Source organism: Brachyistius frenatus, unplaced genomic scaffold (assembly GCF_029030835.1).
Source record: "Brachyistius frenatus isolate BFR_SWC_R1_liver_20210118 unplaced genomic scaffold, ASM2903083v1 Contig_20, whole genome shotgun sequence".
Lineage (NCBI taxonomy): Eukaryota > Metazoa > Chordata > Actinopteri > Embiotocidae > Brachyistius > Brachyistius frenatus.
This window is the reverse complement of record NW_027210619.1, coordinates 2,067,614-2,082,797: the sequence shown is the minus strand read 5'-3', so window position 1 is coordinate 2,082,797 and position 15,184 is coordinate 2,067,614. Positions and strand designations below refer to the sequence as shown.

The window sequence follows — 15,184 nt, the reverse complement described above, 5'->3', positions numbered from 1 at the left end:
AAGCTTGCAAAAGGACCTTAAACACTTCTGCCCATCAGATGGCGCTAAAACTCACACCAGCCATTCATTTACATTTGTTGGGCTTGTCCCTACTCCCTGCTCAGTCTTCACCTGCTTCATGCATCCAACAGGTTGGTCTTTTCACTTCTAAAGATCTAAACTTTACAACCTTTCATTACTCTCTATGTGTACTGTAAGTGCTTTATGCAGTGTATCCATACTTGTATCCTGTTGCTATGTAATTAAATTGTTTATTTTAGCTCAAAATCTTTCCTGCTGTTTATTCTGTCGATCCACCCAATATTGATCTTTCCATGTTTTCCTTTCGTCAGTCGATTACCGTGAGATTTAAAGACATTATTTCCTCCAAAAGACCACCTGACTAACAGGTTAAAATGTGCTCGATGTACAAGTCAACTGGGAGAAAGTTTTGTTGCAACATGGTTTACCTGGTGTGTTCTCATATTTTCATAATTTGGGTGTTGAAAATTTAAGTTGAATATCATATTAGTGCACTTTGGTCATCCATGCGTTAAAGTGACCTTTAATCTGTCCTTACTTATGTGCAGCGTTATTATATCGTTGTTGGTGTGTGCTTCACAGAGTAGAAGGCTGCAAGTTAAATTTTCGCCATTTAACTCGGGATCAAAGATCTGTTTGTACTTTGGCTAACGATTTACACCCTCCGTCATCCTGCGTTCATGCCTTACTGTGTCGATACAACTCTGCACTGTGCACCTGCGCGCAGCTGTGAACACACCCTCAGCTGAACCTTTTAGAAAACGATGTCAATAAGTAGAACACACATCACCTCGGTGTGTCACCTCTCTTGTCAAACTCTCACACTTATGTAACATCAGCTGTTATCACTCCCACAGTTTTCTCAAACAGGATGTTGGTTTTGTGTTTCCTGAACAACTTTGAGGTTGCCAATAATGTAATCCTCTTCCAGCACAACTTGTTTTTCCTTTTTAACCGTTCAGTTAAAAATGATCCATTCACCTATAAGTTATTGATAACTTATAATTATAACTCATGACTTTTATCATGACTTTCATGAATAATTAACAGGTGATGTATTTACTTTTCCCCTATTAGACAGGCAGAAATTATTTATTCATAACTCAACATTTGAGCCTTTCAACAACCTGGCAGCCCAAAAGGTTTTCTTATTAAAAGCTTGCAGCTTATTTTTTATATTCAAAGTAAACAGTTTACTTTCCATTAATAAAAATATTATTTACAATCTTTCATAAAGGGGGGCTCATTATATCAGGGTCTTGGAAATGAGGGACGGCTTCATATTACTTGATGCAAACGTTATTAAGAGGAGGAGAGTCAATTGTAAGGAGGAGGATGTTGAGAGTAGAATAATGGTATTAAATTACTTATTTCCAGGGGACCTCCTGAAATCCCTGCAAAGTCCTCTGGCTGTCCCATGGACTTAAGCTTTGGTAAAACTAGCATATCAGTGAATGTGTCACTTTTGTAATGCCTAATCAATTGATCATTTGGTCTAAACATGAGAGAATAAGGAAAAACCTCTATAAAATTGTTTAAAACCTGGAGATATTCAGTTTACTGTGAAATAAAACCAGGAGTCAATCTTCTGATTTTTGAAACTTTCAGAGGAAATTATTTAGACCTTTTCGTTAATGAATGATTGAACTGTTGATTATTTTTCTGTATATATACTGATCGGTTATCATTCAAACACGGTATACAACAGGGAAATAGCATTGCAGAGATATTCAGTCCCTGGTTTGGGGTCAATAGTGTAATTTTGAGCTCTGGGTTTGGATTGCAAAATTCACAGTTATGCAGTGACATTGCACTGCAGCACATTTTGATAGTTTCATGTCATCACTGAACTGTTGACACAGTTTTCCCTTTTTAGCATCAGCTTGGACCACCTACTTTCTTTCAGCAGAGTCATCTGGTTGTTGCAAGCCGTGGACCCACTTCCAAGTGGTGTGAGTGGGAGGAGAGACGAGGGTGCCGCAGAGGGGTTGGAGGTTAGAAATTAATGTAAGTGACTGAATCAGGTTTGTTCAGTTGACACAAGACTCAGAGAAAGACGACAAGCACAACGTTCTCACAGGGAAGGACATCGAGGAGGAAGGACATAGAGGAGGAAATCTAGAAACACTACACAACAAAACCCAAGAGACAAACAGAGAGGGGGGGATCAAAGAAGTGGGTTTCAGTTGCTTAATGAAAGGTTTACTCTCAATGGGTAAGTGGGCTGATGATTATATTTTAGTTTGGAGTTTTGCACCTTCTCTTGCAGCTTCAGCATAATTTATAGTCCAGATGTGACCCTGTAGTGATGGTTTTACATGGATCAACTACCGTCACAGATGAGGTTTTGTGCAGTTAATAAGGCGTATCTTATTACAGAAGCTAATAATCAACCTTTTTTTATATATATATATAGTTTTATACAAATTATTCCATTATATTCCATTACCCAACTGCACAGCTTTGTCGTTTGTGCAAGACTTTTGAACTTTAGTACAGAGTCATAGTCAGACAAAAAAACTGCCCTCTTATCCTGGGTTCGCTGATCGATTAGACACATGGTGACCTCCCTTTATGTAAGAACGTGACCCTTTGCAAGCAGGTCACTCTCGGTACATTGTGGCCGCAGCCATCCCTGGGTTCACCTCTCTATCGGTCATAACGGCTCTGCGTTTACTGATATTTTGCAACTTTGGTGTCTTTGACCTGAAGGCCGCTATATTTATAGTCAGCCTTCCAGTAACAGGTGTGTGTGTGTGTGTGTGTGTGTGTGTGTGTGTGTGTGTGTGTGTGTGTGTGTGTGTGTGTGTGTGTGTGTGTGTGTGTGTGTGTGTGCGTGCGTGCGTGTGTGTGTATGCGCACACTCTGGGATGTGTCAGAGGAGGATCTCAGTGGGACACGTAATGATGTGTGCAGCAGTGCGGCAGAACTGGGTCACAGGGAGGAGGAGAGAGAAAAAGACACAAAGTGAAAAAGAGAGAAAACACTGACAGAAACTGAATCATCCACAGGATGGAGCAGCTAAATTCAGATTATTCCGCAAAACCTCCAGCCACCATTTCTTTTTATCATGTCTTAGTATGCTTCTCTATGTCACCTCAGAGGACAGAGGTGCAGAGGACTTCACCGGATTCACAGAATAAAAACATAATCTTAACAGGCTCGCAAACTAAAAATATTCAAGAAAACAGTCTTTTCAGCTCCCTCTTCCCTTCACCTCACCTCACCTCACCGCCTCCTCTTCCTCTCCTCCTCCCTCTCCTCTTGGTCCTCACCTCTTCGCTCCCATTGTGCCGTTAGACCCGACCTTGTCTGTCAGGCTCTACTCTCGTCCTCACAGTCTTTACTCTCTTCTCCCTGTGGTGGCAGAAATTGCAGGCTTGACTGATTGTGACATCCTATAAAATGCAAGCTAAAATAATCTACACCATCAGATGATTGAATAGATTTCTTTTAAATCTGTTCTGATCAATGTGTTGCGAGCAACAATGATCAAATATCTGTATGTGAAAGAGACCAGTCATAGTAATGAAACCGCAGGAAGTTGTGGCCAACGTTCTGCATTTTCTCGCTCATTTATGGAGCATTTCAGAATTTTTCATCTCATTATTTCGTTTTTGTTTTGACAACTTTAATGTTTTGGTTCACCCTCAAGACTTTCACAGTTTCACCTCCAGATTGGCAGATATTTCTCTCATTAAAAGCAAAAACGGGGCTTTTGAAAGTTGAACAGAAATATGACGAATGCTGATGTTGCTCTGCATCTGCTGGAATTGTCAATGCTTACAAAACATTTTAGTAATTAATCAATGAGAAGTTTCATTGTTACATTTTAGTATTATATGAGAAGTTTCATTGTTAGATTTGAGTTTTCTACTCTTTTTGCTTCTGTTTTCATTGCGCTCTTAAGGATGGAGAACACCAACATTTTATTGCTTGTCTAAGAACATCTGCAGAACAGCAGTGTATTGTTTTCATATTATTTACTGGTATGACCGCTGAATGTCAGCATGTAACTCTTGGTGACCCCTCCAGGTGGTCGTTAATGTCCGATCACTGTTCTCTTATCTCTGACGGTACATTCAAACTCTGTTGAGCTGCCATTTTTATGTCTCCTCTTCCCTCCAAACACATAGTAGAAGTGTTGCTGTTCTTGTTTAATAATTAACTCGGACATTTTTAATTTTATTCTTTTTGAGGTGTTTAGATCATTTGCTTTCGCAGGTGGAGTTGGCAACAGATTTTCATGACCGACTTCAACCCTCTGATAATATTTCTCTGTCTGCAATAGCTCGTATCAGTCGCTACTCGGAGTCAATGACCCTGCCAGACTCTTTCATCCAGTACCAGGAGCTGGACGCCAGCATGGCTGACACCTTCCTGGAGCATCTCTGTCTGCTGGACATTGACCAGGAGCCAATCACAGCATGCAACACCAGCATAATCTGCACCATCGGTGAGTGTGACAACCGACCGCAGACAGTGCGTCTCAGTTTCAAGTTTTTTTTCTGGCAACTGTTGTATGTCATTGGCAGCTCGCTGTCAGACAGCCAGAATGTTGGAATGGTTTAATTGCTGGCTGTGGCACATTTGGACTCCTGCTGCCTTTTTTCTGCCCAGAAACAAGAAAATATCTACAAAATCCTTCTCATTCAGTCAGAGCTCTGATTCTTTAGATCATGCTTTTGATTCCTCATGAGAGCAGTTGTTCATTATTCACTGAAAGGCTCAAAATGATCATGAAACACATAGATAGACAGGCAGACATTCATTTTAATGTATGGCTGTAACTAACAATCATTTCTAGAATTTTTTTGGACAATAAAACATCAGAAAAATATCAGGAAATCGTGAAAATGACCTATCACAAATTTCTAGGTTTAAACTAGGGACGGGTGATATGGACAATGTGGCAATATGTTTGCCCAAATATTTTGATATGGACATCATGACTATTAATCCTTTAATAAAATACTTGCACAATGAGAAATAAACACAAGTAATGTTAATATAATAACTAAATTGGGTTAAGACAAATATATGTTCAGAAAATGACATCACTTTGCTGCAATGCATCTTTTAAAAAAGGAGAGGACAACAATTATACTGTATCATGGTATTAGGATGTTCAAAATCAAAGATATTTATTCTTATATCACAATATCAATATAATATTCATATTTTGCCCAGCCCAGATCCAAGCTGACAGAGAACAAAGAAGCTGGAACCAGGAATTGTTTTGTTATTTTTATTTAGAAAATGACCAATAAATATGTGATTTAAAACTGCTAATTTCATGTCAAATGAATGTAAAATGTCCTTTATTTCACTCTTCTTCTTTTTTCTCTCTCTCTCTCTCTCAGGTCCTGCATCTCAATCGATCCCTAATCTCCAGGAGATGGTCAAGGCTGGAATGAATATTGCTCGTCTTAATTTCTCTCACGGCTCACACGAAGTACGTACAGTATAAACCTCTGTAGCATTTCTCATGATTACAGTTCTTATACACACAGTACATGCCTTGGTTTTTTCCCCCTCCTCTAATCTTATATTGCCTCTCTGTCTGTGTCTTTCAGTACCACGGTGAAACCATCAAAAACATCAGAGAGGCGGTGGAGACAGTAACCTCTGACCCTTTGTATTATCGACCGGTCGCAATCGCTTTGGATACAAAAGGTCCAGAGATCCGCACTGGACTAGTGAACGGGGTAAACACATTATGCCTTAATCTATCTATCAAACAGTCTGAACCTAATCAGTCAGTCACAGGCAGTCAGGTGTAAGAGGTACAGAAAATATGTTGACTCCTTTGTGCGATACATCATTTGAAGTAGGTTGTTTTTAGAAAAAACAACAGCTGCCTTCCTCACCATGATCTTATTGTGTTGTTGTTGTTGTTGTTTGTGTTGCTTGTCGTCTGCTTTGCTGAACAAATAACTGAGAGCTGTTGGAAACCAAATCATGCCTTGATTAGCTCACAAAATGCTCTACATGCCGTGTGATCTGCACGCAGAGTCCTGCTTGTTTTGTCTCTGCTAAAATCTGTCTAATAGTTTAATTGGAAGATAACAAAATATTTTTATGTTGTTATATTTCCAAGATTTTACCTTATCTTTACAGTTTATAATATATCGGTAACAAATGAACACCCATGCCATTTCACAGATAAAACATGATGTATAATAAAAATAATAATGAACTTTATTTGTACAGCAGAAATGCAGCGCAAAGTGCTTTACAGCAAGAAAATTACACGCAGTGCTTCACAAAACAAATATAAAGGAACATAAAAACATGTTAAACTGAAATTTAAAAATATAATTAAAAGAAAGAAATAAAATGCATAATAATAGAGAATATTAAACACAAGACAACACATTAATACAATATAATAGAGTTAAAATCTAGAATAATGCAAAACATTTTAAAGGCGCAGGAGTACAAAGTGCAGACAGAGCTTCAGGTGTTGCTAGTGAAACGCTAAAGTAAAGAGAGATAGATGGAGATGACAAAAAGGATGACACATTAATGCTTGTGGATTTAAAAAAAATATTTTTTTTATCCCTGAATGTAGTTAATAACGGTGGACGTCAAACAATGTTTTGACAGTTTTAATCCCACACAGTAAAAAGTGTTGTCCTCATCTCTCAAAACCTCTTCAATAAATTACCAGAACTATTCAGCTATCATGAAACACATCTGCTTGTTAAAGCTCAGCACATCAAGCAGTCATGGATCTAGACAGGAGCAGGATCAGGTAGGTTTTTTGTAACGTGACTCAGACACAATTTGTAGTCTTTCAACAGCAATCTGAAACAAATCAACGTACAGTAGACGACAACGTCTGAACTCAGAGGGCTGCAACTCTGAAGTGCCTTTGGAGATTATATTTATTTTCTCGAATAGCAGAGATGTTTTCTTCATTACGTGCATCACAGGGCTCTCTTATAAAGAAATGATGACACACACATACACACACACACACACACACACACACACACACACACACACACACACACACACACACACACACACACACACACACACACACACACACACACACACACACACACACACACACACACACACACACACACACACACACACACGGATGATAACTCCATCCGTGCCGTGCAATTTAATGGGTTACTTAGCTCACAATTACTCCTCTCTCAGGTTCTCATTAATTTTAAAAATGTGTGACTTTCTCTGCCGCTTTGTGTGTCATGTCTGTGTTTGCACAGAAAGTGGAGGAGGTGGAGCTGGAGAAGGGCAGCCATGTGCGTGTGGTGACGGCAGAGAAGGACAAAGACAAGACAGACGGGAAGATGATCTGGGTGGACTATCCCAACCTGTCCAAAGTCCTCAAGAAGGGAGCAAAGATCTACATTGATGACGGCCTCATTGGACTCAAAGTATTAGAAACAGGTAATAAACCTTAGGTTGACTTTAACGAACCTGGAGAGATAAAGCCTGTGTTAGTGCTGATACAGTTTGCATTGGAACATTACTTTTTTTTCCAACTAGCAACAACTTTGCCTAAGTGTTATTCTTTTTTATTTTTTTTTTTTTATTTTTTTTTTATTGATTTTTAAACCTACATAAATATAACATCTCCAATAAGCAGATTATGAATAGTATGTGTTCATGCATATATGTACTTCTGCTGGCACATTACACATAAACATTGATACAAGCATGTGCCTATATACCTGCTCACACAAATATTAAGTGTAATTCTTCCCATAGATCCCTGTCTTTCATTATTATATACTACTTATCATTCATTTGCCTCATTATCTTCACAATGTTCTTCTTGTCCTTTTCTCTGCTTTATTGTTGTAATACTAGATCAATACACAGCATTAATGTAGTTCAAAAGACCGCTGGTCACACAATCTGCTCTTGATGGTTCCCTTCTTGCCCCCTAACATAATTTGCCTCTCTGCCTCTGCAGGCTCAGACTGGGTTGACACGGTGGTGGAAGCAGGCGGGGTGCTCTGCAGTCGGAAAGGCGTTAACATCCCCGGCTGCGACCTCATCGGCCTGCAGGCAGTCAGCAAGCGGGACGAGGCTGACCTGAGGTTCGGGGTGGCTCACGGTGTAGACATAGTGTTTGCCAGCTTCATCCGCTCGGCCCAGGACGTCAAGGATGTGCGCCGGGCTCTGGGGCCGCACGGAGGAGAGATCAAAGTGATCAGCAAGGTGGAAAGCCGGCAAGGCGTTCAGAAGTGAGTCAAGAAAAATGCTTCTCAATTATTACCATTCAGGCAGAGTTATTTTGAGCAGTACGGTAGCTCAAGGCAGTGAGTCTTTCATAATTAGGCCTTGACAGGACTTATAAATCCATGATGGTGATCTGACCCTCCTGTGGACAGCCAGCTCTCAGTGATGGATGGACATATGTCAGCTTTAGATTTTAAACATCTATGATAAGCAATCTCTGTGGCTGTCTGTGTGAATTATAGCTGCCACTTAATACATCTGACACATTTTATGTCATCGCTCTCTTACCTCCTTTACTTAACATATGCTTTCTCCTGTTGCTCTTAGATTGGATCATACAGATTCGATTTTTACACAATTATGGTGCTCAGTATGAACCTCTGGCGTGAAAACCTCTGTTTTACGTCTCTTGCGGCTGTATTTTTTCTCACAGCTTCCAGCTGTTACTGGTTTACATTACTCTCACATAGATTACTTAGATTTGGATTTCTTCCAGACACACAATTCTATATGTTTTCAAGATCCAGAAGCAGTTACAATCTTTAAATTCAAATCCTATTTTTGCAGATCAACCATAAATTTGGATCATGCACAGAAATGAACTGCATCATAGTTGCTTTTGTCCTCTCTCCTCCCCCATTCCTCCTTTTGGGCTTTTCTCCAACACTCTCTTTTTTCAATATCCCAAACGCTCAATCCTTTGCCTCCTCATCCCCTTAATCTGTCTGTCAGTTTTGAGGAGATCCTGGCTGAGAGCGACGGCGTGATGGTTGCCAGGGGCGACCTAGGGATCGAGATCCCTGCAGAGAAAGTCTTCATCGCCCAGAAGATGATGATTGGGCGTTGCAACTCTGCCGGGAAGCCCGTCATCTGTGCCACGCAGGTCAGAGACGAGCACATGCACAAACACACCCACACCAAAGGATGCAGAAATTATAAATTGTGCAAATGAAGACTGCAGCTTCGGCCAGGGAAATGTCAAATTGGCCCATGTGAACTAAAATTAAAACCTAACAGGCACACATTAACCTTGCACTCCTGCATAATGGACCCGCACAAACGCACACTCACTTGTCCAATAAATTTATTTTGAAAGAGGTACACATCTCTTTTTCACACTCTTCTCCTTTCAGAAACACACACACACACACACACACACACACACACACACACACACACACACACACACACACACACACACACACACACACACACACACACACACACACACACACACACACACACACACACACACACACACACACACACACACACACTCCTGCAGCCATGTTGAGTCACAGTGCTGTATCTTGTTTATGCTACAGCTCTTGACTCAGAGTGACAGCGTTATAGCAGGTTTGCTTCTCGAGACCTGAGCCCAGATACAACACCCACATACACACATACACTAATCAGCATGAGCGTCTTAAGTACTACAAAACTGTAGCCTCTCAGGCGATGCTTCAAGCTATCTCATTTTCCAACTGTCTGCCTCACTTATTGACTCATAAAACTGAGTCTCCAGCATGCCAATAACCATCTCGCCAGACTGAGTCTAAATGATCTCTCCTTTCTCCTCCACCACTGCCCATCCAGCCACAAAGCCATTACCTCCTCTCCTCGCTTTCAACCCTGTATGCCTCCCTTCACTTTGTCAACTTGGAAAAAAATGTATATTTAAAATACAAAGTGACTTATTTTTCTTGGATTCCGTGCCGTATCTAGTTGACTAATGTACTGTGTGTGTGTGTGTGTGTGTGTGTGTGTGTGTGTGTGTGTGTGTGTGTGTGTGTGTGTGTGTGTGTGTGTGTGTGTGTGTGTGTGTGTGTGTGTGTGTGTGTGTGTCTGTCTGTCTGTCTGTCAATCTGTGTGTCTGTCTGTGTGTATTTTTGTATGTTTGTAGATGCTTGAGAGTATGGTGTGCCACCCTCGGCCAACTAGAGCAGAGAGCAGTGACGTCGCTAATGCCGTGCTGGATGGAGCCGACTGTGTAATGTTATCTGGGGAGACCGCCAAGGGACTGTTTCCCGTGGAGGCAGTCGCAATGATGCACTCGGTGTGTGTTTCTGTGTGCACACGCTGTCCGTTCTGCTATATATGACTTGGCGCCCTATGATAACGCTCCATCCCTCTGTGTGCCCCTTTCCCCCGCTCTCTGTCTCTGTCGCTCCCTCTCAGATCTGCAGGGAGGCAGAGGCGGCCATTTTTCACCGGCAGCTGTTTGAGGAGTTGCGTCGCCTCACTCCTCTGTCCTCTGACCCCACAGAGGTCACTGCCATCGGAGCTGTGGAGTCCTCCTTCAAATGCTGTGCTGGGGGCATCATAGTCCTCACTACCAGTGGCAGGTGCGCATACCCGCCCCAATACAAGACTAGAGTGTCCCAATTCTGCAAAAACATGAATTCATTTTAATGATGTTTTTATTTTACATCAAGTTGCAGTGATTTTAAAATAACTTATTTTTGTATCTTCTGTTTGGGAATTTTTTTATTTATTTTCTTACCACTCTTATGTCTGCATATTGAATATAACCTGGACCCAGCAACTGGCTGCTAAATGTAGCTTCATATTTGGTATCAATAATTAAACACATAGTTAGATTTAGAGGAAACGATTAAAAACACTTAACAGAGATATTTTATAATTACAACCCTGTTTCCATTATTAAAATTAAAAATATAACAAAGGAGACCTTGAACTGTTGAGCAGCAAAAAAATTATATCTTAGGCAATAATAGGACAACTTTTCATTCCCAAAACTCCAGAAACTGGTCTCCTCAGTTCCCAAATGTTTACAGAGTGTTGTAAAAAGAAGTGGTTTAAAACAGTGGTAAACATGACCCTGTCCCAACTTTTTTTTAAACGTTACTTGCATCAAATTCAAAATACGTTTTTTTTTTTTTTTTTTTTTTTTTTTAAACAATAAAACTTCTTAGTTTCACCATTTGATATGTTTTCTTTGGTCTACCTGCAATAGAATATTAGTTTATGTGATTTGCAAATCATTACATTTAGGTTTTATTTACATTTTACACAGCGTCCCAACTTTTTGGGAAACGGGGTTGTAAATAAGATATTAATAAAGGATCTTAAAGGCTTAAGCTTAAGCTGGTGAAACATTCAATATGAATGTTAAAGGGTTAGTGAATACACTTAAATACATGCACATATTATAGATGCATCAGTTAATTCTCATGTTAGACCTGAGTAAACATAATTTATTTTCTTCCATCTCTGCAAACATGAAGTGCACATGCCCCTTGAAGGTTGCAGCTCCAGATGTTTGTCTTTTATCCCAAAGCAAAGCCACAGATTGACTATTGCGGTATTGTTCCTGACTTTTCCTCTGGGGTTGAGCTTTTTGTTGGCTTTAATGCTTTATTGTACTAACCTTATGTTTTAGTGAATTTGATATTTTTGTGCACACGTTTAGACTCACATGCACACAAACAAACTGTATGTATACATGAACATCCATATAGATATACACAGAAATGCCTATTCTTAAGTCGTCATATACATAAAGATATTCAGAGATGCCTTACTGTCACCGTACACATACGGATGACACAGTGAAGAAAAATCTTGTTTAAATCAGTGAAGGAAATAACGAGTGGAGATGCTTCTCTGTAGGTGTACTGCACTTCACATCCCACCATGTTATGTGACGTGTAAAAGAGCTGTTGAGATTTTGAATCACGATGACAAAAAAAGAGGTTTAAGTAAACTTGAAAGAAGGTGTTTCAATGGAGCATGAATGAAAATAGCTTCAGTCACAAAACCTGACATCTTACATTTATGGAAATGAATCAGATTTGGAGGAACAGGAATATATTTGAGAAGAATTGTGTTCAATCCTTCCAGTCGGGGGCTTTGATAATTTATGCCGAGGTGCAGAGAAGCTGCTCCGGTTTTTCCCTCCATATATCACCCATCCATGGAAACGTTGTTCATGTGTGCCAATAAAGATAATTTATTTCCCCCCCTCATCCGTCTCTCCTCTTCTTCTCTCCAGGTCGGCACATCTCCTGTCCAGGTATCGTCCTCGATGTCCCATCATCGGCGTCACCAGAAGCCCTCAGGTACTTTCTGCTAAATCACAGAACTTTGTCTGAGCTGTCTACTGATGGATTTGTCTGTCTGGAAATGCAACGTAATTGTCGATGAGTCACACCCACCTTTCAAAAATGTACAATGTGTGATGACGTCAGTTTTTACTCCCGCTGTCTGCTGTTGTAAATAGTGACAGTGGTGACAGACTGGCCTCAATGACCAACAGGATTAATTTGTGAGTGTATTTGTGTTTTATGGAGTTTTCTACAGTGTGATTTGTTCTGACATAGTTGTAGCCAGAGCACAAAATGTGTTACAAACAGCTTTGAAATAGATCATCGTTGAGTTAATTTACATAAGAACCCACAGACATCCTTAAAGCTCCAAATGAAGGTAGGAGGTCAGTGTTGGATTCAGAGAAGCACATCTGGATGCTCCACATCTCTACTGATGAAGCACTCATATCCTGTCAGGTCAAAGGTTTGTCATCAACTCTGAGAAGCCTCGTTAAGTATTCATGATAAAACTGAAGGGTGAATTTAGTCAACGGGACCAGTTTCTTGAATTAAAAAGAGCAAAGCACCACCAACACCTTAATAACATAATGTTAGTTAACCTTAACCCAAGTAGCCACAACATTATAATTTTTTTTTACAAATGTTTTGGTGCAAACGTCAATAAGATGTGTCATTCTTTGAAAAATTCTCAGATACAACAAATACAATGTCCTTGTCCATTGGGTGAACTAAAGAAAAGGTTATGAGTTCATTACAATCAAAAGGGTTTGTCCCTGGAGAGCATTAATCAATTTTAAAATGATCATTGTGTCAGAAGCTGTCCAGAGCCCATGTAATAATGTAGATACAAAGGAAGAAGGCATGCTGGGAAATTTGTTTGTCCAAAGACCTCACTCTCTACCATTTGTGATAACTTGCATTGACATCATGACAATTTTTTTCCCTGGTTCAACCTTTTTGCAAGTAGCTCTTCAGTAAATGGACAGGAAGTTAGCTAAATGTGCGTACATGTGCGTGCATTTGTGTTTGGCGGTTAGGGGCCAAAGGATATTTTTTTTTACTGGGGCCAAACACAATTATGTCACACTGCAGGCATGAATATATTAAGTAAACTGTATTCTGCCTGTTTCACTGAAAGCACAGTTGATATTTTGGCCTGATGGAGATGCAAGAGGAGGGCTCGAGGGAATGGTTCTCCTGGGGGGCATGAATTGACATTATATTTTCATTATATCATCGTTTAGTTACAGTATACAAGGGGAAATTTTGGCCTGCAGATGAAGCTTCAGGAAAGTCACCCAACAGAAATACTAATATAATTAAATGCAAATTTAAAATTGTATGAGACAAACTAGTCATAGACCTAAATGTCAGGAAGGGAGAAACTGACTTTAGATCATTGGTTGACAACCTCAGGGTTGGAACCCCCAAACTGATCACAAGAAAAAATTGTGAGGTAACGAGAGAGGTAGATCTGTTACACAAAATAGTATATGTATTCTTTGATTTGTCTCTAATGTTTGTGAAATACTGGATATGTTAACCTCTTTAGGCATCTAAAAGACATTCAAATAAAACAGTCTGAGAGAAAATGGCAAATCTAATCCTAACTAATGTTCACATCAAGTCCATAACCTCTGATATGCAGCCACAGGTATGGACACTATATTTAGGAATTACAAAATGGTGATAAACCACTGCATTAGATACATCAGAGAGTGGGTTTCAAAGTCTTGAATGGACCTCTTCCTCAGGTGGCCCGTCAGTCCCAACTGTTAAGAGGAGTCTTTCCTGTCCTCTTCCACCCTCTGCCTGCTCCTGTCTGGGCCGATGATGTGGACAACAGGGTCAACTTTGGCATGGATATAGGTCAGTGTGTGTGTGTGTGTGTGTGTGTGTGTGTGTGTGTGTGTGTGTGTGTGTGTGTGTGTGTGTGTGTGTGTGTGTGTGTGTGTGTGTGTGTGTGTGTGTGTGTGTGTGTGTGTGTGTGTGTGTGTGTGTGTGTGTGTGTGTGTGTGTGTGGGAGGGGGGGTTTGCCAGCCTGTGTTGCGTGCCTGCTGACTTAGATAATAAACACCATATTAGTCACTCACACTTCTCTGTCCAACCACCACAGGAAAGGCAAGAGGATTCTTCAAGTCAGGCGACATGGTGATTGTGGTGACAGGCTGGATCCCTGGCTCCGGTCACACCAACATCATGAGAGCAGTGAACGTCCCGTAACGACCTTACTGGACTCTAAATCTGACTCCCATGCTGACCTGCCAGCAGTTTTAGATCTCAGTACAAATGTGATGAAAACACACAGACAAACGTGTTATAGCAACAACATTTAAACTTTTAATTGAATTTGAGGGGATTGTAAGTAAACACTGGAAGCGGTTGCATAAATGTTGAAAATGTCTTTAACGTGTGTTAAAAGCGATGACTCCCTTCAAATAAAACTTGAACCATTAACTTTAGCTCGCCGGTCTCCTGTTCTTGTCGGGACTGCTGCTTCACTAATTGAGCTGTCCAGCCTCTCCTTTTCATCTCTGATATTCAAATTAAATATTGTTCCTGTGGCTGCCATTGTTGAATCATATTGGTGCTCTTTTTAGAATTTGGTGATAAGACTTTCATTCCTGTCCACGGCCCTGAGATTATCTCTGCGGTGGCAACGTTTTTTGTCTATTATGAGCAGCGCTGGGAGATGCAGAGAAATGACAAACCTTGGACGTGACCTTTGTTCACTCAAATGACCCAGATGTCCACATCTGCATATTGTTCTCCTACAAAGTGACTATGTCTGCTCCTTTGTGGGGCTTTCTCATGTCTAATGAATCTTTATTTGACATCCTTGCCTTTCTTCTACAGGCTTTCCCTGC

The 15,184-nt window shown here is 40.4% G+C and overlaps 1 protein-coding gene across 2 annotated transcripts; it reads left to right on the top strand.

Moving 5' to 3' along the window:
* Positions 1-109: 109 nt before the first annotated feature.
* On the top strand, positions 110-14,779 carry pklr (pyruvate kinase L/R). Of its 2 annotated transcripts, none has more exons than XM_069695781.1 (12): positions 110-131; positions 4,313-4,477; positions 5,385-5,476; positions 5,598-5,729; positions 7,266-7,449; positions 7,979-8,252; positions 8,980-9,130; positions 10,151-10,303; positions 10,426-10,592; positions 12,263-12,329; positions 14,072-14,186; positions 14,434-14,779. In XM_069695781.1, the coding sequence occupies exons 1-12, from the start codon at positions 119-121 to the stop codon at positions 14,538-14,540; spliced, it is 1,620 nt and encodes a 539-aa protein (XP_069551882.1). In that variant the 5' UTR covers positions 110-118; the 3' UTR covers positions 14,541-14,779. The 2 variants fall into 2 exon arrangements, with proteins under 2 accessions (XP_069551882.1, XP_069551881.1); XM_069695780.1 differs by lacking the exon at positions 110-131 and adding an exon at positions 1,969-2,236.
* The last annotated feature ends 405 nt before the right edge of the window (positions 14,780-15,184 follow it).

Bases quoted from the DNA above. Each gene is read 5' to 3' on its own strand.
- pklr (XM_069695780.1), top strand. From the start codon at position 2,215: ATGAAAGGTTTACTCTCAATGG. The intron at 10,593-12,262 runs GTGCGCATACCC...TCTTCTCTCCAG, and splicing joins GTCCTCACTACCAGTGGCAG to GTCGGCACATCTCCTGTCCA. The intron at 14,187-14,433 runs GTCAGTGTGTGT...CAACCACCACAG, and splicing joins CAACTTTGGCATGGATATAG to GAAAGGCAAGAGGATTCTTC.